Source organism: Bufo bufo, chromosome 3 (assembly GCF_905171765.1).
Source record: "Bufo bufo chromosome 3, aBufBuf1.1, whole genome shotgun sequence".
NCBI lineage: Eukaryota > Metazoa > Chordata > Amphibia > Anura > Bufonidae > Bufo > Bufo bufo.
Genome location: NC_053391.1, coordinates 491,251,217 through 491,271,502, shown reverse-complemented (window position 1 = coordinate 491,271,502; position 20,286 = coordinate 491,251,217). Strand labels below are relative to the sequence as shown.

Sequence of the window (20,286 nt, the reverse complement as noted above, 5' to 3'; positions counted from 1 at the left end):
GGGTGTATTGTGTCGCCTGGAGGTCAGTCCAGTGGGTTCACACTCTGGTCACGATTCCCTCGTGTTCCAATTCCCCTCTGAGGCTGTGTCTAGTATTGCAGCTTACTTGAGTGGGAAATTGTCTACACATTCACCAAATTTATCACGCAGCACACTGCGTTATCATAATACGTTTGGCGCACCTTTACGATGCCTGTTTAAGTTTACACTGTCTACATTTTACATACAATGAATTTATCTACCCCACTGTGTTACGCATAATGCAGGGCCCAAGGGCTGGTGCATGACAAAGGTCCATGCTACAAAACCTGGGCCCTCCACTGCCCAATGACAATATCTGCTGCAATAGACAGTTACGTGTCCAGATCACACCACAGGCTACAGAGTTCACCACATGGCAGGCAAGTAAGAACTCAGCAGGTTCAACCACAATACTGTAGCAACTCCCAGGGATTTTCACAAGTATTCCTGGACACAGCAGTAGATGGAGGAAATAGAACGGCCCAGCCAGAGTCTTGCTTGATAAGTCTCTTGGTTCCTCACTCTGCAGACCACAGGGTATTACATTTGCGCTGCAGTGATCCTTCTAGCACTGCAACATAAGGCATCAACCCAGATTCCCAGTAACCAACCGCGCTTCTTGTCCCACTCACCCTTTATCTTAAACTGCTAGCCATGCCCAACAACTCCTCCATTTGATGGGAAAAGCTGTCTCTTTTTAGCCGTTTCCTTGCCTCCTCCACCGTCCACCAAACAGCGTGCTTCTCTGGTGAGCCATAAAGGTGACTTCTCTCACTCTCTCTGAGCTGTAGTAATCCCTAGTGAACCTCCCAAGGCGAAAATCATAGGCTGTATGGAATCCACATACAATATAAGCGTGATTTGCATATTGGCATAGTGTGCACTGTCTCCTAGAACGCCACAGCATAAAATAATGTCTGAGGGATAAGGCTGGGAATTTCTGCAAACTGAGACAATATAAGATGTGATGAGGCATCAGGAGAACAAAATAAGGGCTCATGCACACAAACGTTTTTTGCGTTTCGTATACAGGCCGTATTTTGATTCCGTATACGGAACCATTCATTTCTATGGGTCCACAAAAGATGCGGATAGCACTCTGTGTGCTGTCCGCATCCGTTGCTCCATTCCGTGGCCCAGCAAAAATTATGAGGCATGTCCTATTCTTGTCCGTTTTGCGGACAAGAATAGGCATTTCTATAATGGGCCTCCTGTTCTGTTCTGCAAATTGCAGAAGGCACACGGGTGGCATCCATTTTTTGCAGATCCGCAATTTGCAGACCGCAAAAAAACTCACGGTCGTGTGCATGAGCCCTAAGGCCGTATTCATATGTCAGTGTTTTGATCAGTGATTTCCATTAGTGATTGTGAGCCAAACCCAGGTTTGGAGCCTCCACAGACATAAGGTATAATGGAAAGATCTGCACCTGTTCTGTGTTTACAGCCGCTAGAGATGAGCGAATTTCATGTTATGAAATTTGTTCACTCTTCGTTTGATGGTAAAAGCAGAATTGCGTTAAGGATTCCATTTCCACAGACCATAACGCAATCCTACGACAGAATGCATAATGGAATGCCTTTAGAGGCATTCCGTTATTCATTCCGTCATAATAGAAGTCTATGGCCTGCCTAACGGATCCGTCCCGTTTCCGTCATGCAGGACGGGACTCCCCTGCATAACGGAAACAGGACAGATCTCTTTTGCAGTCCGTAGAAGACATTCCATTATGCATTCCGTCATAGAATTGCGTTATGGTCTGTGGTAATGGAATCCATAACGTAATTCTGCTTTTACCACCAAACGAAGCGTGAACACCAGTGACTGTCTCTCTGCCGTCTCTAACATTATGTCCTCTCTCTATCTGAAACTAAATCTTTCAAAAACTGAACTTCTTGTGTTCTCTCCATCTACTAACCTACCTAAACCTGATGTCTGCCTTTCGGTGTGCAACACCTTCATCACTCCTAGGCAGCACGCCCGCTGTCTCGGGGTGACTTTTGACACTGATCTTTCTTTCACCCCCTATATTCAATCTCTCTCCCGCTTATGTCACCTGCACCTCAAAACCATCTCTAGTATCCGCCCCTTTCTCACTATGGAAACAACAAAAACTCTCATTGTTGCCCTGATCCACTCCCGCCTGGATTACTGCAACTCACTATTAATTGGCCTCCCCCTCACCAGACTCCCCTCTCCAATCTATTCTTAATGCAGCAGCCAGGGTCACCTATCTGTCCAACCGCTACTCTGATGCCTCCGCCCTGTGTCAGTCATTGCACTTGCTACTCATACACTATAGAATCCAATTCAAACTGCTCGTCCTCACCCACAAAGCCCTGTACTGTGCTGTACCACCCTACATCTCTTCCCTCATCTCTGTCTACCACCCTACATCTCTTCCCTCATCTCTGTCTACCACCCTACATCTCTTCCCTCATCTCTGTCTACCACCCTACATCTCTTCCCTCATCTCTGTCTACCACCCTACATCTCTTCCCTCATCTCTGTCTACCACCCTACATCTCTTCCCTCATCTCTGTCTACCACCCTACCCGTGCTCTCCGTTCAGCCAATGACTTACGACTGACTTCCACAAAAATCCGAACCTCTCTCTCCCGGCACCAAGATTTCTCCCGAGCTGCACCGGTTCTCTGGAACGCCCTACCCCAAGAAATCAGGCTTAATCACAACATGCACAGTTTTAAGCGTTCGCTAAAAACACATGTTTTCAGGGTGGCCTATCAGCTCCCTTGATCTAACCTCCCGTAGCCCATTTATCATTCCCTGAAGCCGAGCCTCCACTGCACCCAGAAGCACTTCGTATATTGGCTTCTGACCGACTCATGTGGCTTTATATCTGCTCCCCTATTCTCCCAAGATGGCTGGACTATCGTACATAACAAGCACTTCTATCTTTTGTGTCACTCCTATCCCCTCATAGATTGTAAGCTCTTGCGAGCAGGGCCCTCATTCCTCTTGTAATATTCGACTTGTCTGTTGCTATGTTATTTATGACTGTTTGTACATGAACCCCTGAATTGTAAGGCGCCGCAGAATATGTTGGCGCTATATAAATAAAGATTATTATTATTATTATTTCAAAATAGGAAATTCGCTCATCTCTAAGAACCGCACCTGGTTTTGGCTCAAAATCACTGATGGAAACCACTGACCAAACACTGACGTGTGAATGAGGCATAACCCTGGCTGCACTTTAGACTTGATTATTTATATGCAATCTGTGGTCAGATTTCATATTAATCTACCTGCTGGGCCACCTTCTTTATTATTATGCCAAGACATATAAAGTTAGATATGCACTAATGGATCTGTATAAAAATCTTACAGGTGACATACTAGGGTGTTTTGAGAAGAATTAAGCTTTGGTTAACCTTGGTATAAAAAAAAAATAAAAAATCACCAGCCTGTTGGATTGGATTTCAGAAGACCAAGGCTGTCACCAGTTGTTTGCGGCTTGCTCTCTGTGCAGGATCCATCCTCTGTGTATGGGCACATTCCCACGCAATCATACAAACGACTTTATGTTCAGATATCACATGCCAGTTATTTGAAATTCCTAGTGATTTTTATAACAATCAACACATAGGGGGACATTTATTAAGGCCTCTTGCACACAAACGTATTTTCATTCCGTTTCCTTCCCGTTTTTTTTTTAATATAGAACCATTCATTTCAATGGGTCCGCAAAAAAAATGGAAGGTACTCCGTGTGCATTCCGTTACACCAAAAAATAGAACATGTCCTACTATTGTTCGCATTACGGACAAGGATAGGACTGTTCTATTAGGGGCCAGCTGTTCCGTTCTTCAAAATACAGAATGAACACAGATGTCATCCGTATTATTTTGCAGATCGTTTTTTTGGGGACCACAAATTACATACAGTCGTGTGCAAGAGGCCTAAGCCTGACATATTACATGCTGGTCCCAATCTCTCCCCTTATGGTGTTAGATGTGCCAGAATTATTAAGAAGTGCATCCGTGCTGGACCATGTGCCACAACAGAAATCTCCACCGGCAAGAGAGCTGCTATGGCCTCCCCCGCACCACCTACTCCTTGCCCTGCTCCTTGCACGTTTTGTGCAAGCAAAATTTTACACAAACATGGCATGCACTAAACTTTGCAAAAAAAAAAATTATGCCAGTTTTCTGGCAAATAGGGGTTCATAAATGTACCTCATAATGCTTAAAGGGGACGCCCAGTTCTGTGCCTATAACCCCAATCACTGAATAATGAGATTATTTGCAATTATGTAACAAAACTGTCCAACAGAAAAATTTGCTTTGCGGCCCATAGGAACCAATAACATCACAGCTTCCATTTCTCCTGAGCATTTTAAGAATGCTGAGCTATGATTCGTTGCTATGGACAGCTATGTTTTTGTCATACATTGGACTGTACCTTGCTTTCTGAAAACCCCAAAAAAATACATAATGGAAAGAACAAAATAAGAAAAAAAAAATTAAAACATATTATTTATTATTCCCTTTAGGCCTCATCACACGACCGTAGTTATGGTCCGCATCCGAGCCGCAGTTTTTGCGGCTCGGATGTGGACTATTCACTTCAATGGGGCTGCAAAAGATGCGGACAGCACTCTGTGTGTTGTCCGCATCCGTTGCTCCGTTCCGAGGCCCCGCCAAAAAAATATAGCATGTCCTATTCTTGTCCGTTTTGTGGACAAGAATAGGCATGTCTACAATGGGCCGCCCATTCCGTTGCGGAAGGCACACGGGCGGCTTCTGTTTTTTGCGGATCCACGGTTTGCGGACCGCAAAAAACGGCACGGTCGTGTGCATGAGGCCTAACTTAAATTTCTCAAGTTTTCTTTTTTTTTTTTTTGTTTAAATTCTTCTTTATTTGCTAATTTATATAAATCGTATAACAATACATTTCAAGTTAATTTTTTTTTTTTCTACATTAACCTTACATATATAATTTCTTAATGCTTACCCTTTCAACCCTCCCTGTTACCCTGTTTCTTAGTCCTCTCCTGGGAGAAAAAAATAATAATCCACTCCACTTTTTCAACTTTTTCAAGTTTTCTTTACTTATGACAGTTACACTTCAGCAAGCCCAGGAGGACTAAGTGGAGAATGGGAGTAGTAGTGGCAACGATAATTGTGCACACAGAACACAGTGGAAATCCTCACCCTATGCTCCCTAGGGCATGCAGTGATAGGAGGACACACCTTTTCTTTCCCCAGGGCATTCCCTAGTGTTAGGCCCCTTTCCCACGGGTGAGATTTCCACTCGGGTGCAATGCGTGAGGTGAACGCATTGCACCCGCACTGAATCCGGACCCATTCACTTCTATGGGGCTGTTCACATGAGCGGTTATTTTCACGCATCACTTGTGTGTTGCGTGAAAATCGCAGCATGTTCTATATTCTGCGTTTTTCACGCAACGCAGGCCCCATAGAAGTGAATAAGGCTGCGTGAAAATCGCAAGCATCCGCAAGCAAGTAGGGATGCGGTGCGATTTTCACGCACGGTTACTAGGAGATGATCGGGATGGGGTCCCGATCATTATTATTTTCCCTTATAACATGGTTATAAGGGAAAATAATAGCATTCCTAATACAGAATGCATAGTACAATAGGGCTGGAGGGGTTAAAAAAAAATTTTCATTTTTTTTACTCACCTTAATCCACTTGTTCACGCAGCCTGGCTTCTCTTCTGTCTTCATCTTTACTGTGCACAGGAAAAGGACCTGTGATGACGTCACTACGCTCATCACGTGGTCCGTCACATTATCCATCACCATGGTAAAAAGATCATGTGATGGACCATGTGATGAGCGCAGTGACATCATCAAAGGTCCTATTCCTCAAAGAAGAAGACAGGAGAGATGTCGGCTGTGCGAACAAATGGATTAAGGTAAGTTAAAAAAAAATATATTTTTTTTTTTAACCCCTCCAGCCCTAGTGTACTATGCATTCTGCATTCAGAATGCTATTATTTTCCCTTATAACCATGTTATAAGGGGAAATAATACAATCTACACAACATTGAACCCAAATCTGAACTTCTGTGAAGAAGTTCGGGTCTGGGTACCACATTCAGTTTTTTATCTCGCGCGTGCAAAACACATTGCACCCGCGCGATAAAAACTGAACAACGGAACTCAATCATAGGCAAAACTGACTGCAATTGGGTACCTACTCGCGCGGGTTTGCCGCAACGCATCCGGACCTTATCCGGACACGCTCGTCTGCAAGGGGCCTTAGGGCTCCTGCCTTGTGGTAGTTGCAGTACCCTTGGTGATAAGTGTTTTGTCAGGGTGCAAGGCAGGAGTGTGGATGCAGTGTGGTTTTGCCCAAACCCCTTGAGGACACCAGATTAGCTGGCAAAACATGTTGGGGGGCAGCGTTTGAGATTTTAGACAGCTAGTGCCTCTGGTTACAAAGTATCAGTCAATATTAGATTCAGCAGAAGCGCAGGGATAAAAGTGAAGTGAGCCTGCAGCAGCGCTCTAAAGTGACTCACTATATCCCTGTGTTTGGTACAACACACTGTGAAAGCAACAGTGCTGGAAATAGATAACCTTACAAAGCATCCACAGACGCAGCTGATATTTTTAAACATTTTTATTTAGTTAGACATTTAAAGGTCTATTCACACGTCCGCAAAATGGGTCCGCATCCGTTCCGCAATTTTGCAGAACAGGTGCGGACACATTCATTTTCAATGGGGCCGGAATGTGCTGTCCGCATTTGCGGATCCACAGTTCCGTTCCGCAAAAAATAGAACATTTTCTATTCTTGTCCGCAATTGCGGACAAGAAAAGGCGATTTCTATGAGAGTGCCGGCGAAGTGCGGTCTGAAAAATGCGGAACGCACATTGCTGATGTCCGTGTTTCACATACAGACGTGTGAATGGACCCTAATAGTGAAATAAAGCAAATAAAGGTTATGTTTTAAGATTGAACAAGTGGCACATGGTATAAGAAAGGCTTTGTTGGTCTTACGGACCATTTGTAAATAAACTAAGCTGAATAGGTGCCTTGCCATGTGTTTTGGGTCAGTAATAGATTATGTGTGGAACCATACTCATCAACCTCACCAAAAATAATGAACCACACATAGAATATACAAAAAAGTCTTCTTTATTAAAAACATCCAAATAGTATACAAAATACCTCCTAAAACCATCCCAAGCCGCCAGCAGTACCTGAGAGTAGCCAGCAGCGGGTTTCTGATGATGCCTTTCTCTTCCTGAAGGCCGATGCGGCTAAAGTACTGAAAACATTTTATCCTCTGCCGGCGCGCTTCTCCACACATGCTTGAAGTCAAGGGGGCAGCGGCCTCCTTGCTTCAAGTCACGTTAACCACGCCCCCTTCCCTGCCCCTTCGCTGTGATTGACAGCACTTATGCAGAGAGTTCGGCAAAGCCTGCCGAACTGCCGGCTGTCAGTCACAGCGAAGGGCCAAGGAAGGGGGTGTAGTTACCATGACTTGAAGCAAGGAGGCCGCTGCCCCCTTGACTTCAAGCATGTGTGGAGAAGTGCGCCGGCAGAGGATAAAATGTTTTCAGTACTTTTGCTGCACCTTTAACCCCTTAAGGAGCCTGGGATTTTCCATTTTTGGGTTTTCGTTTTTCACTCCCCGCCTTCCCATAGTCCTAAAGACTACTTCAAGCATGTTTGGAGAAGCGCGCCGGCAGGGGATAAAAGAACGTTTTCTGAGCTTTAGCCGCATCGGCCTTCAGGAAGAGAAAGGCATCATCAGAAACATGCTGCTGGCTACTCTCAGGTACTGCTGGCGGCTTGGGATGGTTTCGGGAGGTGACAGGTTCCCTTTAAGTAAAATCGATGCAAGCGAGCGCTATGAGCCATTATCCCCTGGGGAAAGGGGTAGCATGCATTGAATATGTTAAACACCAAACCACTTCATGTATATTGTTATTAACAACCTAATGTTAATATATGAGTATGTTCAAAAGTGAAGGTGTAACATTAATGATAACATATTGCCCAATATTATAAAGTACAAAATACAATGTCTCTTATCATGAGCTGCAAAACATGGCTGGGATTTACAAACCTCAATCCTTTCAAAGAGCCGGCTCTAAAACCCACCCAAAATGCTGCTCCAGGTATAGACAAATCACATTTAAACAATCACATAGGCGTAGTCCAATGCATACTAACCCAAAACCAGGGAGGAATAAGGTTTCCCCTGACGTACGTTTCGCCTTGCTTTTCCAAAGGGGCCCCTTTAAATATCTCTGAACCTTAATCAGCACAAAAGTGGATCATTATAAATAAAAAAAAGTCTCCAAAAACTGAAATAAATGCATTGATAACAATGTCCAGTTTTTATGTATTATAGAGAAAATACTGTTTCCCAGGGCCGGCTCAAGGTTCATGTGGGCCCTTGGGCTATAAATCTCAGTGGGCCCCCTTGTGGCATTTTCTTACATTTACATGTACCCCTGTGGCTCCCACACCATATAATGACCCCCATTGGCCCCCACACAGTATAATGACCCCCCAGTGGCCCCCACACAGTCTAATGACCCCACAGTGGCCCTCCATTCAGAATAATGTCCCTCAATCGCCCCACATTCAGAATAATGACCCCCAGTGGCCCCACATAGTATAATGAACCCGACACAGTATAATGACCTCACAGTGGCCCTGCATTCAGAATAATGACCCTAAGTCGTCCCCCCATTCAGAATAATGACCCCCCCCCCCCAGTGGCCCCTACACTGGGGGTTATACTGTATGGAGGGGGCACTTGGGTCATTATACTGTGTAAGAGGCCCTCGCTAGCTAGAACTGACTGGGCCCCACACCCAATTTTTGTACAACCCCCCCCCCCCGAGTGGGTTCACATCAAAGTATAATATACTAGAATCTATATACTATAAATATATTAGCCCTACCCTGGAATAATAATACAATTAGGGGGTCATTTATTAAACAGAAATACACCCATGTTAGGCGTATTTCTGACACAGACTGTGGTACAAAGGTCCTTTGCGCCGCTATCTGCAACTTTTCCCCACTCATGCCAGGTCTAAAAAAGGTAGCGTGGGCAGGGAAGGGGATACAGTTATTGCCATACAGTTATTGGATAACACCACCATACAGTCACTGGATACTTCCATACAGTGATCGGATAAAACTGCCATACAGTAACTGGATAACACTGCTATGCAGTAACTGGATAGCACCACCATACAGTGATTGGATAAAAGGGTATACGAGGGCACAGTACATAGAATGATGAAGGGCACTGTACAGGGTATGATAAGAGGGCACAATGCAGGGTATAAGGGGGCACAGTACAGGTTGGGGGGCACAGTCACATGACCCAGTTACGTTAGAAGGTCCTTATGGTGCATGCGGTTTAGACACCACCATAATGAGAGGCAGAGGAGTGAGACAGGTGACCAGGGCCCTGGATTGACAAGAGGGGTGGACACAGCAAGTAAGTGGAAGAGGCTGTGAGAGGGATTCATGCAAGAAGTAGGGGGCAGGAGGTCTGTGCAGGGCAGCAATAGGAGATAGGAGAAGTCGAACAGGAGCTCTGGATACATGAGGGAAGAAAGGAGACAGAAGGGGCTCCATGAGGATGAGAGAGGACAGGATATGGGGGGCAGGGGCAGATGTCATGGAGGCAAACTGCTTAAAAAGGCAGTAAAACAACTAAATAGCATGAAGCTGCTGGTCTAGTACAGAATTCAGCAGCAGCTTGAAGAGTTCACTGACATCCCCCCCCCCCACCTGTCCCACAGAGAAGAGACAGTCACAGTGCAGACTCACTCACAGACTGTCTGCATCTCTTCACACTGCTGCTCCAGCCGCTGCGGTCTCTCTCCTCCTCAGGCAGCACGTCCTGTGTAGGGGGGGGGGGGCATGTCTTAAGCTTGTCAGGCAAGATGTCCTGCTCTGCTGAACGGAGTGAGGAGGGGACGTGTCTGAAGCTCAGCAGCACAGGAAGTTGTAAAGGGAACAGCGCCAGCCGGCCTCTGCATCTCTTCACACTGCTGCTCCAGCCGCTGCGGTCTCTCTCCTCCTCAGGCAGCATGTCCTGTGTAGAGGGGGCGTGTCTGAAGCTTCTCAGGCAAGATGTCCTGCTCTGCTGAATGGAGTGAAGAGGGGACGTGTCTGAAGCTCCGCAGCACAGGAACTTGTAAGGGGAACAGCGGCAGCCGGCCTCTGCATCTCTTCACACTGCTGCTCCAGCCGCTGCGGTCTCTCTCCTCCTCAGGCAGCATGTCCTGTGTAGAGGGGGCGTGCCTGAAGCTTCTCAGGCAAGATGTCCTGCTCTGCTGAACGGAGTGAAGAGGGGACGTGTCTGAAGCTCCGCAGCACAGGAACTTATAAGGAGGACAGCAGCAGCCGGCCTCTGCATGCTGTTGATGCTCCTCGCTCCAGTCTGTAGCTGCGGCCCTGCTACTGCTCCCGGGGCCCCTTCTGCCCTTAGGGCCCAAAGCAGTGGCTTCCACAATAGCTACACCCCAGGAGCTGCGGTTAGTGAATAAAATGACTGCAGCTCCCTGTGCTCCAGCAATGAGGGCTTCCGTCTGTATTGATGGAAGCGCTCATAGAAGTGCAGTGGGCCCCGACACTTGCCCGGGTATGCCGGGTGCTGACACATGCCCTGCTGTTTCCTATGGACTATACTGGCATCTATTGGGTAGTGCCAGAAGGAAAGGGGGACCCAAATATTGTTTGCCTACAATACAAGTTAAATAATAGCATATTATTCTTATAAATTATTTCTGTATAATAATTAATATGGTTAAAGGGAGACAGGCCTCAATTTAAAACATAACGTTTAATAATCTAAACTAAAACCTCATTCAATAAAAAAAGAGAGAGAGTACAAGGAGCCAGCAGGCATCCATGTTACCGGTAATTGTATATAGGGAGTGGCACAGGGGCGTTTTCACTAGACATGTATGCCCACTCAATTCCTTCTTTTTCTTCTTATGATCTATATTTCTGTATAATAACCCGAGGATATGTGCTTTTAGTATTCATGTTTTCTGTGTGGAACATTACATGGTTCATTATGATAGGTTAAAAATCAGGTCAGAAAATATGACAAAAAAGTCCCTATCCTGATCAGGGTATAATTTACAGTAGAAAATAAAGCACGTTGTTTCATAAATCATGATGGATGTCATTCACTGGCTCAATTGATTTTACTTTTGTATCCAGGTCACGAGGTTTGCAGCCTTGTTACCTCAACTTTAGGACCACAGCTCTCATAGGAAAAAAAAATCTTTATTGAAGGATTTTTACTTCAATTACGGTAAATGATAAAAATGAGATAATTATACATTTTTTCATATTTTAACTTGTGCACTTGTACTTTTTATTATTTTTACCCCATACTGATTAAAAGAGAATAGATTTTTTACTATTGCCCGTGAAAGACATCTGAAATGTAATTTCCTCAACATAACTGTATGAACCTAAAACTGAAACAGGTAACATACATAGTAACATAGTAACATAGTTTATAAGGCTGAAAAAAGACATTTGTCCATCCAGTTCGGCCTGTCATCCTGCAAGATGATCCAGAGGCAAAAAAAAAATGTGAGGTAGAAGCCAATTTTCCTCACTTTAGGGGGAAAAATTCCTTTCCGACTCCAATCAGGCAATCAGAATAACTCCCTGGATCAACGACCCCTCTCTAGTAGATATAGCCTGTAGTGATGAGCAGCATGGGCAATATTTGTTTTCGCAATATTTCACTAATTTTTGGCCTAATATTCGCGATAAATTCACGAAATTCGCGAAATTCTAGAATTCATGATCTCCAGTCATTATTTTCTTGATTGCGAAAAATCAGCAATGTAATATGAGTGTATTGCGTGCGCAATACAGGTGTGGCTCACTTTTGCTACATTTTTCAAGCTGCTAGAAGTCTCCTGAGACTGAGTGAAATATTAATGTAGGGTATGAAACCTTGAACAGGAACATGAATATAGAGTTCAACCTACACCCTTTGGACACAGATCTTTTATTGTGATTGTGAAACTTCAAGGCGCACTTCAGCTTTAGGCAAAACCCAACATCTTCAGTTTAAGTTGCTACACACACTAAAGTAAAAACCTCTAGGGAAAAGTTCTGATGGTCTATAAGAAGAAAACGTCATCCATAAACATCAGACCTAGTATAAATGGGCATATGTATGATTGACTCATCTATTAATTAAACCCAGAAATATGAACTTCATTCATAATGATACATTCACACTTCACATATCAAATTCTATCGGTATTTCAAGTTACCTCAGATGTGTGGAATTACAGACTTTTTTTTAAATATTTCTGTCGGTCCATAAGAAGATGACCATTCAAATACCTTAGCATCAGGTATAATGGACCTATTTAGTAACAGACAAAGGAAACAATTGACATTACTACTTGGCTGTATATCTTTTCACATTATAGAAATACATATGTTTCTAACTTTCAAACAATTAAGAGCTTAGTTCAAAATTCTAAGTCATAAACGATTGTTAATTCATGTTGAAAATATACAATGTATGCAGACGTTACATGTCGGTTCAGAGATTTCTGTAAATTTAGACTCTTAGGGGAGGATTTATTATAGACAGATGTTTTACACTGGTCTATGTTATCCCCTGCAATGCAGGAGGACGTGCCTAATTTATGATGAGGCACAGGTTTCATCATAGATTAGGAGCATCCTCTGGCAATTCTTGTGCCTAAACAGAAATCTAAAATTTAAACAGAAATTTACAACTGAAAACTGTCATAAAAGAAGATAAATGTGCGGTACCTGCTGGCCCCATGCCCTCCTCACCCACACCACTTCCCTTTTTCGGAAAGTGGCAAGCGCAACATAGAAATACCACTTACACAAAATTTGGTGGCAAACCACAGGTTTGCAACTTTTTTACCACGGGAAAGTGGTATGGGTGGAATGATAAATTCCTCCCTTACTGATTGGCTGGTTGGGTAGGTTTATTCAAATCACACATGGGAGACACTTGGTAACTGTTCTCTTGGCATTTGAAGTGCTTTAAAAATGTGGAAACAGCACCACTCTTTGACATGGGTTGTGTCTGGTACTGCAGCTCAGCCATACTCATTTACAGGAAGTCAGCACCCAGACTCAGTCAACAGACATAAGTGAGTCTGGTTTCTGAAGAAATCAGCCATAGTTTTGTAATCTCATTGAGCAATTTTAAGGGTTTGCTCACCCCTAACTAGTTTTCTATAGAGATCATGCTTACTTGATCTCCACTGCTGGCTTCTGGCCATAACTGCCCCATGGGCTCTGCAGGTCCCAGGTCTCCCTATGTCCACATCCGGTTTGATAAAAGTCATATGCCTGGTGCAGCAGTCACGTCACCTATGCGTCATGTCAGTGGGTCACATGATGCATGGGTGACACGTCACTACTGTGGCCAGTCACCAGATGTTGACGTGGATGTTTGTGCTGCAGTCCACTCTTTCCTAATTCACTAACAGGAAGTTATTATTAACTACCATGTTAAACATCTCCTTTACTTAGGTTTGTGGTTATTAAGTGGATTCTTAGAGGTATACTTTAATCATATATGGTTGTGAGAATGGCGTCTGACGTCCATTATGACTGCTAACACTGCTCAAACATTGGTAGTTGGCTTTTCTAGTACTGAATCAGGGCAGAGAATTTAGAAATCTAGGATGACAACCCCTGTGGTAGCCATACTGCTCAACAGGAAGCTTACCTAGGAACAAAAAATAATACACAGTAACCATAATACTGTATGTTCCTTATATGTCACATTTACCTTTTACACAGGTAACAGAAATCAAAGATAGACTGAAAATTTCAAAGAAAATCTGGTCCACTTTACCACATTCTATCTGTAAGGAAGAGAGAATGACAGGAGGAGAGTCCAGTCAAGAACAGTGCTGGAATGGTCACAGCAAAGCTCGGTAATGTGATTAAATATGATTCTAACGTACTTGCCAACTTATTGACGTGTGAAAGAGGCATAAGTGTGTATATATTGATAGCTGTAAACGCGGGAGGTGTTATCAGTTATAGCAGTCTCTGTGTAAGTGTGTATACAGAGATAGCTGTCAGTCACTGATCGATGTACACGGGGAGATGTTATCAGTGATTGATAGCATTCTCTGTGTAAGTGTGTATACATAGATAGCTGTCAGTCACTGATAGAGATACATAGGGGAGATGTTATCAGTGATTGATAGCATTCTCTATGTAAGTGTGTATACAGAGATAACTGTCAGTCACTGATAGCTGTACACAGGGAAGATGTTATTAGTGATTGACAGCATTCTCTGTGTAAGTGTGTATACAGAGAAAGCTGTCAGTCACTGATAGTTGTACATAGGGGAGGATTTATCAGTGATTGATAGTATTCCATGTTACATGTTACCATGTTTTTATTGAACACTCCATGTAAACATGTAGGTGGAAAAAGTATGTGAACCCCTAGACTAATGACATCTCCAAGAGCTAATTGGAGTGAGGTGTCAGCCAAATGGAGTCCAATAAATGAGATGAGATTGGAGGTGTTGGTTACAGCTGCCCTGCCTTATAAAAAACACACACCAGTTCTGGGTTTGCTTTTCACAAGAAGCATTGCCTGATGTGAATGATGCCTCGCACAAAAGAGCTCTCAAAAGACCTACGATTAAGAATTGTTGACTTGCATAAAGCTGGAAAGGGTTATAAAAGTATCTCCAAAAGCCTTGCTGTTCATCAGTCCACGGTAAGACAAATTGTCTATAAATAGAAAAAGTTCAGCACTGCTGCTACTCTCCCTAGGAGTGGCTGTCCTGTAAAGATGACTGCAAGAGCACAGGGCAGACTGTTTAATGAGGTGAAGAAGAATCCTAGAGTGTCAGCTAAAGACTCACAAATGTCTCTGGCATATGCTAACATCCCTGTTAGCGAATCTACGATACGTAAAACACTAAACAAGAATGGATTTCATGGGAGGATACCACAGAGGAAGCCACTGCTGTCCAAAACAAACATTGCTGCACGTTTACAGTTTGCACAAGAGCACCTGGATGTTCCACAGCAGTACTGGCAAAATATTCTGTGGACAGATGCAACCAAAGTTGAGTTGTTTGGAAGAAACACACAACACTATGTGTGGAGAAAAGAGGCACAGCACACCAACATCAAAACCTTATCCCACCTGTGAAGTATGGTGGTGGGGGCAACATGGTTTGGGGCTGTTTTGCTGCGTCAGGGCCTGGACGGATTGCTATCATCAAAGGAAAAATGAATTCCCAAGTTCATTAATACATTTTGCAGGACAACTTAAGGCTATCTGTCCACCAGCTGAAGCTCAACAGAAGATGGATGTTGCAACAGGACAACGACCCAAAGCATAGAAGTAAATCAACAACAGAATGGCTTAAACAGAAGAAAATACGCCTTCTGGAGTGGCCCAGCCAGAGTCCTGACCTCAATCCGATTGAGATGCTGTGGCATGACCTCAAGAAAGCGATTCACACCAGACATCCCAAGAATATTGCTGAACTGAAACAGTTCTGTAAAGAGGAATGGTCAATAATTACTCCTGACCGTTGTGCACGTCTGATCTGCAACTACAGGAAACATTTGGTTGAAGTTATTGCTGCCAAAGGAGGTTCAACCAGTTATTAAATCCAAGGGTTCACATACTTTTTCCACCTGCACTGTAAATGTTTCCATGGTGTGATCAATAAAAACATGGCAACATTTAATTGTTTGTGTGTTATTAGTTTAAGCAGACTGTGATTGTCTATTGTTGTGACTTAGATGAAGATCAGATCACATTTTATGACATATTTGTGCAGAAATCCATATCATTCCAAAGGGTTCACATGCTTTTTCTTGCAACTGTAGATGTTACCTGCAGTCTTATGTAACACCCAGCATAACACAGTGAATTATTGTGTTATGTGGGGTGTTACATAGGACTGCAGGGAACATCTACTACATTATCTGTATGCAGAAAGTTATCACTGTTATCTGGGCTGTTACATAGGACTGCAGGTGACATTTACAAATTAAAATTTTTGTTACCAAATTTAAAATACATTTGATTATGATAAAAAAGTGAGCCAGTAGTGAGACTGCTCTACATATAGGAGAAGACAGCACCACATACCTCTAACATACAGTGACATCTCCTGTCAAGTAGACCTTCTCTTTCCTCTTCTCCGTTTGACCCAGAACGCCATAACAAATTCTTTCAGCCGCATCTCGTATCTGCAGAGTTTGTTACACAGACACGGTAGATTTCTCATAATCTACGTAATTTATCAAACTGGTGTAAAGTAGAACTGTCTTAGTTGCCCATAGCAACCAATCAGATTCCACCTTTAATTTTCCAAAGGAGCTGTCAAAAATGAAAGGTGGAATATGATTGGTTGATATGGGCATCTAACCCAGTTCTACTTTACACCAGTTTGATAAATTACCCCAAAGTTCCCTATAGTGTCAAAAGCAATTATAATGCCCCCTAGAGTGCACCCAGTATTAATAACATCCTATACTGTGCTCCAGGTAATAATGCCTGTATAGTGTCCCCGAAAATAATGTCCCCTAATATGTCCCTGTAATATAAATGCCCCTACAGTGTCTCCCCAATAGAAACGACCCCACACTGCCCCATGTGAAATTTGCCCTCACACTGCCCCATAAAGTAATTTGCCCCACGCTGCCCCCATGAAGTAATTTGCCCCACGCTGCCCCCATTAGTAATTTTCCCCCACACTGCCCCCGATGAAGTAATTTGCCCCACGCTGCCCCCATTAGTAATTTTCCCCCACACTGCCCCCGATGAAGTAATTTGCCCCACGCTGCCCCCATTAGTAATTTTCCCCCACGCTGCCCCCATGAAGTAATTTGCCCCACGCTGCCCCCATTAGTAATTTTCCCCCACACTGCCCCCGATGAAGTAATTTGCCCCACACTGCCCCAATGAGTAATTTGCCCCACACTGCCCCGCCATTGGCTGTCAGTCACTGATAGCTGTACATGGGAGAGGTGTTATCAGTGATTGATAGCCTTATCTGTATAAGTGTATATACATATAGCTGTCAGTCACTAATAGTTGCACATAAAGGAGGTGTTATCAGTGATTGAGAGCATTCCCTGTGTGTGTATACATGTAGCTGTCAGTCACTGATAGTTGTACATTGGGAAGTGTTATCAGTGATTGACAGTATTGTCTGTATAAGTCTGTATACAGAGATAGCTGTTAGTCACTGAAAGCTGTACATAGGGAGGTGTTATCAGTGATTGGTAGGATTTTCTGTAAGTGTGCATACAGAGATAGCTATCAGTCACCGATAGTTATAAATGGGGGAGGCGTTATCAGTGATTGATAGCATTCTCTGTGTAAGTGTGTATACAGAGATAGCTGTCAGTCACTGATAGTTGTACACAGGGAAGTGTTATCAGTGATTGATAGCATTCCTTGTGTAAGTGTGTATACAGAAATAGCTGTCAGTCATTGATAGCTGTACACACGGTGGAGGTGTTATCAGTGATTGATAGCATTCCCTGTGTAAGTGTGTATCCAGCGATAGCTGTCAGTCACTGATAGTTGTTCACAGGGAGGTGTTATCAGTGACATATCATTCTATGTGTAAGTGTGTATACATAGATAGGTGTCAGTCACTGATAGCTGTACATGCAGGAGGTGTTATCAGTGATTGATAGCATTCTCTGTGTAAGTGTGTATACAGAGATAGCTGTCAGTCACTGATAGTTATACATGGGGGAGGTGTTATCAGTAATTAATAGTGTTTTATGTGTAAGTATGTATACAGAGATAGCTGTCAATAACTGATAGTTATTAAGTCTTAAGTTCAGAAAGAGCAGTGGCTTAAATGTATAAATAAATGTAAATGCATAAATTACAACTTTTCCCATAAAACTATATATCAACCTGCTCAGCTCCTCCTGCTCTATAACATGCTGCCTGCAGATTGTACTGCATTTCATAGTGACAAGTTCTCTGTAAAGGCACATTGACCAATATCTAGGTTTTGCTTTTTTTATTTATTTTTTCCTTTTCTTTGGATCAATAGGGAGAAACTAAGAGCCCCCTCTTTCCTTTCTTCCTTGCATCTACATCTCCCCTCTCCTTTGTATTCGTCAACATTATTAGCTGATCAAACGAACCAGATTCAATGAAGACACAGTGAAGATACAATATAGAAAGCTTTTGTACAAGTTTAGAAATGGCAGCACAGCAAAGTGTAACTGATGAAAGTGGCTAACAAAATGCAATAACCTTTGATAGATGGTAAAACTGATAAATAGAAAAACTCAAGCTTGAAAAACAACAGTGGATTGCTTTCTGGCCTGACCATTTGTCATCGATTTTAACAAGCGGCACATAGTATAGAGAGTCCTTGAGATGATTTACTCACTTTGGTCTTTTTTAACATTAGTTATGATTATATTTGGGAAAAGGGATAGTTCATCACTAAAAATGAAAACAAGCATCATAAAGCAGCACCCTACAAAAATAAATCCATTCAATCAAGTGCTATTATAACATTTAATCTATCAGATGTTTTTAATAGAGCAAATTTTCATGCTGACAAATTATTCATGATATTGAACTGTGTCGCTCTCGTGAAATGCAGCCGAGAGCTCCACAACGATAAGTGATCTCATACAGATTAATGTTCTTTACATCCTGTGTGATGGGAAAATGAAAGCAGAAGAGGATAAAGCAGATGGATGTCGAAAAAATGTACCCGGCCATTGAATTCTCAACTAGCCTCAAATTAGAGTAATACATAGCCTCAGATATCTTTATTTCATTTTTACAAGTGCACTTACTGTGAAATTATTGTAATACTTAAATAGACATTTCTCTAGTTCTCTACTACACTGATAAATGTCCAAATGTGAGAAATGAAGAAACATGCCTAAGAGACACGGCCTGACTTCTGCACTCCAAGACAGAATGGCTGCCAACCTAAGAAATCCTTTAAAAAAGAAGGGCAGAATCCTGTCATCCACAACTGTGAATCCTTAGATATTGATTTTTATGAAATTAACTACAGTTTGGCTTTTGACTTTCCAGGTATCTGCCAGAGGTAATGACGGATGGCCTGATAAATCAGATCAATAATCCGGAGGTGGATGTAGACATCACAAGGCCGGACACATTTGTAAGACAGCAAATAATGGCCCTACGAGCAATGACAAACAAGCTGAGGAATGCTCTCACTGGAAATGATGTCAATTTTCAAGATACAAGTAAGTTAACATTGGTTTTATGCACAAAATGAATGGTTTTAAGTAAAGACTAATTATAATGGCCATTTCCCCTATTTCATGGCCTTATTTATATAGTGAAAGCAACACGTCACTGCATCCCAGAAGATCAGTACACTTAGGCTAGGATCACACTTTCGCTATACACTTGGGCACTATATGGTTCACTATATGGACAAAAGTATTGGGATACCTACACATTACACCTACAGGAACTTTATGGCATCCCATTCCTTGCAGCTAAAACAGCTTCCACTATTCTGGGAAGGCTTTCTGCAAGATTTTGTAGTGTGCCTGTGGGATTTTTTGCCCATTCTTCCTGAAGAGCATTTGTGACATCTGACAGATACTGGACAAGATGGCCTGGGTAGCAGTTCACCCCAAAGGTGTTCAATGGGTTGAAGTCAGGGCTCTGTGTGGGACAATCAAGTTCTTCCTCACTAAGCTCACCCAACAATGCGTTTATCGACCTTCTTTTGTGCACTGGGGCACAGTCATGCTGGAATAGAAAAGAGCTTTACCCGAACTGTTGGAAGAATACAACTGTCCATATTTTCTTGATATGCTGAAGAATTAGAGTTTCCCTTCACAAGAATTAAGGGGCCTAGGTCAATCCCTTAAAAACAATCCCATAACATTACCACTCCACCACCAAATTTTACAGTCGGCACAATGCAGCCATAGAAACTCATGATATGAAGCTCCTTGTGCACATTTTTTGTGCTGATATTACGGTCCGAAGAGGTAACTGTGCAGTTATTGAGTCAGCAGAGTATTGGCAACTTTTATTGAAATCTTAAAAAAAAAAAAAAATTTAACTTTTTTTTTTTTAACCACAAGGGGACTATAGCAGGCAATTTTTGGATTGCTTCTAAAATACAATCTGTATAGCGTATTGCATTTTAATGTCAGTGCTACACTGACATCAACAGAGAGCACTCAAGGCAGTTTGGGGCCTATACCAGGTCCCAGCCTGCCTATATACATTT

At 42.9% G+C, this 20,286-nt stretch overlaps 1 protein-coding gene across 1 annotated transcript in view; it reads left to right on the top strand.

Moving 5' to 3' along the window:
* GPC6 (glypican 6) overlaps positions 1–20,286 on the top strand; it is a 1,575,810-nt gene that overhangs the window by 1,554,420 nt on the left and 1,104 nt on the right. The window contains exons 10-11 of the mRNA XM_040422335.1: positions 13,829–13,965; positions 19,104–19,279. Coding sequence (XP_040278269.1) covers positions 13,829–13,965; positions 19,104–19,279 — 313 coding nt within the window. The remainder of the gene's footprint in view (positions 1–13,828; positions 13,966–19,103; positions 19,280–20,286) is intronic.